The 5479-nt window shown below is 45.8% G+C and overlaps 1 protein-coding gene across 1 annotated transcript; it reads left to right on the top strand.

The window, feature by feature from the left end:
- Positions 1-546: 546 nt before the first annotated feature.
- Positions 547-4636, top strand: LOC121305360 (protein FAM3A-like). The gene is made up of 6 exons (XM_041236958.1): positions 547-782; positions 1126-1184; positions 1299-1349; positions 1876-1960; positions 3404-3530; positions 4128-4636. Exons 1-6 carry the CDS (start codon positions 562-564, stop codon positions 4224-4226), a joined length of 642 nt encoding a protein of 213 aa, XP_041092892.1. The 5' UTR covers positions 547-561; the 3' UTR covers positions 4227-4636.
- The last annotated feature ends 843 nt before the right edge of the window (positions 4637-5479 follow it).

Here is a 5479-nt window from a genome sequence, read left to right as displayed (position 1 = left end):
TCCAGCCCAGTCCAGTGATATTAAACTGCAGTTACAATGTAATTCCAGCCCAGTCCAGTGATATTAAACTGCAGTTACAATGTAATTCCAGTCCAGTCCAGTGATTAAACTGCAGTTACAATGTAATTCCAGTCCAGTCCAGTGATATTAAACTGCAGTTACAATGTAATTCCAGTCCAGTCCCAGTGATATTAAACTGCAGTTACAATGTAATTCCAGTCCAGTCCAGTGATATTAAACTGCAGTTACAATGTAATTCCAGTCCAGTGATATTAAACTGCAGTTACAATGTAATTCCAGTCCAGTCCAGTGATATTAAACTGCAGTTACAATGTAATTCCAGTCCAGTCCTAGTGATATTAAACTGCAGTTACAATGTAATTTCAGTCTAGTCTAGTGATATTAAACTGCAGTTACAATGCAGTGATGGAAATAAGACTCCCATTCCATAGCAGTTTGCTCCACCTCTGCTTTCACTTCAATAATGAGCTTGTTAGCTAGACACACTGGGGGGCTGATCAAGCTGGTAGTAAAACCTGGACTGGATCACACTGCTGGGCAATGGGAGTGTACCAGGGAGCTGTTGTTTATAGCCTAAGTTGTTTTAATCTGCTCCTCTCCACCCCTCCCCCTTCCCTCTCTCCCCCCCCCCGTCCAGTGCCCAGGTCTCGCAGGTTTCGATGTGGTTTGCCGATGCCCTGTCCAGAGAAACACTTTGCTTTCCGGATCGTGAGTGGAGCCGCCAACGTGATTGGACCCAAAATCTGCCTGGAGGACAAAATGTGAGCCCCCTGAACCCCTGAGTCTTCTCTGTCTCCCTCTCTCTTCTCTCTGATTAGGTAGAGTGAGACGCACACACACATACTGAGACTCACGCACGCACAGGCTGGTGTTGATCCACACACACACACACACACACACACAAACACACACACACAGGCTGGTGTTGATCCACACACACACACACACACATACACACATAAACAGGCTGGTGTTGATCTACACACACACACAATCACACAGGCTGGTGTTGATCCACACACACACACACACACACACACACACACACACACACACACACAGGCTGATGTTGACCTGCAGTCTCGTTGCCTCTCTCTGTTCCAGACTCATGAGCAGCGTGAAGAACAACGTGGGCCGTGGCCTCAACATCGCTCTTGTGAACGGTAAAGAATCCTGCCTGAGAGGCACAGACTAGGAATGAACTGTGTCTGTGTCTCTGTGTCAGCGTGTCTGTGTCTCAGTGTCTGTTCTGACTAACCTTCCTGTCTTGTATTCAGGGGTGACGGGAGAGTTGCTGGAAACCAGGAGCTTCGACATGTGGGCTGGAGGTACAGTGGAGCCCCCCCTCCCCACGGTGCCTGTCCCTTTCACAGCCCCTCGTGACTGTCCCTTTCACACTCCGTTCCTGTTCTCTCTGCCTTGCCCTCACTCCGTTCCTGTTCTCTCTGCCTTGCCCTCACTCCGTTCCTGTTCTCTCTGCCTTGCCCTCACTCCGTTCCTGTTCTCTCTGCCTTGCCCTCACTCCGTTCCTGTTCTCTCTGCCTTGCCCTCGCTCCGTTCCTGTTCTCTCTGCCTTGCCCTCGCTCCGTTCCTGTTCTCTCTGCCTTGCCCTCGCTCCGTTCCTGTTCTCTCTGCCTTGCCCTCGCTCCGTTCCTGTTCTCTCTGCCTTGCCCTCGCTCCGTTCCTGTTCTCTCTGCCTTGCCCTCGCTCCGTTCCTGTTCTCTCTGCCTTGCCCTCACTCCGTTCCTGTTCTCTCTGCCTTGCCCTCACTCCGTTCCTGTTCTCTCTGCCTTGCCCTCGCTCCGTTCCTGTTCTCTCTGCCTTGCCCTCACTCCGTTCCTGTTCTCTCTGCAGATGTTAATGAGTTGCTGAAGTTTCTGAGACCGATCCACGAAGGGACGTTAGTTTTTGTGGCCTCCTATGATGATCCTGCCACAAAGTAAGACCACGTGACTCTCTCTCACACTCGCCGCGCTCCACAGAAATCGCAGTCCCATTGCACAGCAGTGTGATCCAGTCCAGGTTTCACTAGCAGCTTGATCAGCCCCCAGTGTGTCTAGCTAACAAGCTCAGGTGTGTCTTATTATTAAACTCCTAGTGAAAGCAGGACTGGATCACACCGCTGTGCAGCGGGAGTCTGATTATTAAACTCCTAGTGAAAGCAGGGCTGGATCACACCGCTGTGCAGCGGGAGTCTGATTATTAAACTCCTAGTGAAAGCAGGACTGGATCACACTGCTGTGCAGCGGGAGTCTGATTATTAAACTCCTAGTGAAAGCAGGACTGGATCACACTGCTGTGCAGCGGGAGTCTGATTATTAAACTCCTAGTGAAAGCAGGACTGGATCACACTGCTGTGCAGCGGGAGTCTGATTCCCATTCCTGTGGTAAACTAACACAGATACAAATAGGGGATTATATTGTCTGTCTGTCTAACTTTATTGAAACTAAGCTGTGGAAGAATGCAGTAACACACACCAAGAAGAAGGAATTATATAGTACTGGACCCGGAGCTGAGGCACTATTGCACTGCCATGCATTGTGTTATTACAGTGTTGTTATTATACACGGCATCCCAGTTCATATTGGATTCTAGCAGTGTTATTATTATACACAGCATCCTAGTTCATATTGGATTCTAGCAGCGTTATTATTATACACGGCATCCTAGTTCATATTGGATTCCAGCAGTGTTATTATTATACACGGCATCCTAGTTCATATTGGATTCTAGCAGTGTTATTATTATACACAGCATCCTAGTTCATATTGTATTCTAGCAGTGTTATTATTATACACGGCATCCTAGTTCATATTGGATTCTAGCAGTGTTATTATTATACACGGCATCCTAGTTCATATTGGATTCCAGCAGTGTTATTATTATACACGGCATCCTAGTTCATATTGGATTCTAGCAGTGTTATTATTATACACAGCATCCCAGTTCATATTGGATTCCAGCAGTGTTATTATTATACACGGCATCCTAGTTCATATTGGATTCTAGCAGTGTTATTATTATACACGGCATCCTAGTTCATATTGGATTCTAGCAGTGTTATTATTATACACGGCATCCTAGTTCATATTGGATTCTAGCAGCGTTATTATTATACACGGCATCCTAGTTCATATTGGATTCTAGCAGTGTTATTATTATACACGGCATCCCAGTTCATACTGGATTCCAGCGGTGTTGTTATTATACACGGCATCCCAGTTCATACTGGATTCTAGCGGTGTTATTATCTGCCCTTGCTGTAAAGGGCACGCACGCACGCACGCTGTGCTGCCCTGTAACATGTGCAGGTTGGCTTGGATGAAGAGGTCTGCGTAATTTAATGATGATGATGATGATGTGAACTTGCTGTCCTCTCAGGATGAACAGTGAGGCTCGCAAGATCTTCTCGTCGCTGGGCAGCACAGCGATTGCTGACCTGGGCTTCCGGGACAGCTGGGTGCTGGTGGGGGCCAAGGGCATCGACAGCAAGAGCCCCTTCGAACAGGTGAGACTGGGGTTCGAGAGGTATAGGGAAGCATTGTAAAGCACAGAGAGGTCTGGAAAAGCACAGGGAAGCATTGTAAAGCACAGAGAGGTCTGGTAAAGCACAGTGAAGCATTGTAAAGCACAGAGAGGTGTGGTAAAGCATAGGGAAGCATTGTAAAGCACAGAGAGGTGTGGTAAAGCATAGGGAAGCATTGTAAAGCACAGAGAGGTCTGGTAAAGCATAGGGAAGCATTGTAAAGCACAGAGAGGTGTGGTAAAGCATAGGGAAGCATTGTAAAGCACAGAGAGGTCTGGTAAAGCATAGGGAAGCATTGTAAAGCACAGAGAGATCTGGAAAATCATAGGGAAGCATTGTAAAACACAGAGAGGTCTGGTAAAGCACAGTGAAGCATTGTAAAGCACAGAGAGGTCTGGTAAAGCATAGGGAAGCACTGTAAAGCACAGAGAGGTCTGGTAAAGCACAGGGAAGCATTGTAAAACACAGAGAGGTCTGGTAACTAACCCTATTAAAAGTGTCTCACACTGAATGCCAGGTAAAGCAAATAATTAAAATGAAGTGTTTGTGTTTTGTTTTTTTTCTTCTGTCTCCCCGCAGCGCACAAAAAACAACAAGAACACAAACAAGTACGAAGGGTGGCCTGAGGCCCTGGAGATGGAGGGCTGCATCCCACAGCGCAGCCCAGAGGAGCAGTGAGGAAGCAGGCAGGGTGCCCCTCCCCTTCTGAAAGTGGCACGACCCGCTCTGCAGCCAGCACTACTGAGGGCTGTACCAATAGCGAGGGGGGGGGGGGTCTGATCGACCAGAAAGACGCTGCATTCAAAGAGAGGGAGAGAAAGGCTTTGATTTCCATGTTGGAATCATTCCCGATGCTCCCGAGCGCTGTTGCAAGAACACTGCAGAAAATGTGCTGAAAATTTTATTTAGTCCCGTTCGTGACAATTAAGAAGAAAAGTTCCTGAGGTGCTGGTCTGTTTAGTCTGGTAAAGGGTGGATGGGAGTGGCTGGGTGGCTGTGGGCTGGGATTATGTGCTATTTAAATAAAACTGATTTCTTTTATTGTAACAGTTGTATGGAGGATATTTTCTACTGAAATGAGAAATAAAAAAAAATAAATATGTACTTGTTGAAATAAATGCATTTATAGAAATGTGTTCCTTTATTTCGACATGTATCTGTTTATTCATTTTGTTGTTGTTGTTGTTGTTATTTATTATTATTATTATTATTATTATTATTAAGTAATTATTATCAAATACGTTATTGGGAGTTCTGGAGGGAGAATAAACGACCTCAGACCTTCGTCTCTCAGGGCAAACAAAAAACCCCACGCCCTCATTCAACATCAAGACCACTGAGTTTTTGTTGTTGTTGTTGTTTTTATTATTATTATTATTATTATTATTATTATTATTATTATTAATAGTTATGCAATAACCCGTTCCTCCCTCTATTTGCTGGAGTCTGGAAGCAGAGAGTCCCGTTTGTTTTTGGGGTGTGGGAGTAAGTTGTAGTTCTGGTGAATCATTTTGTTGTTGTTGTTATTTATTATTATTATTATTATTATTATTATTATTATTAATAGTTATGCAATAACCCGTTCCTCCCTCTATTTGCTGGAGTCTGGAAGCAGAGAGTCCCGTTTGTTTTTGGGGTGCGGGAGTAAGTTGTAGTTCTGGTGAATCTCCAGCAGAGGGAGGCAGAGACAGCTGAAGAGAACTGAGCTTTTGGCCGAAACGTCCTGTCGTCTTTTTATTTTTAAACCGTTCGTACACTGCCGTTGTACTTTCTTTCAGACCCGTAGTGTGGGTGTGCAGTCCGGGTTTTCACTAGGAGTTTAATAATCAGACACACCTGGGCTTGTTAGCGAGACACACTGGGGGCTGATCAAGCTGCTAGTGAAACCTGGACTGGATCACACTGCTGTGCAACAGGAGTCAGATTCCCAT

This window comes from Polyodon spathula, chromosome 43, assembly GCF_017654505.1.
Source record: "Polyodon spathula isolate WHYD16114869_AA chromosome 43, ASM1765450v1, whole genome shotgun sequence".
NCBI lineage: Eukaryota > Metazoa > Chordata > Actinopteri > Acipenseriformes > Polyodontidae > Polyodon > Polyodon spathula.
The sequence above is the reverse complement of the archived record's forward strand: the minus strand, read 5'-3'. Positions and strand labels throughout refer to the sequence as shown.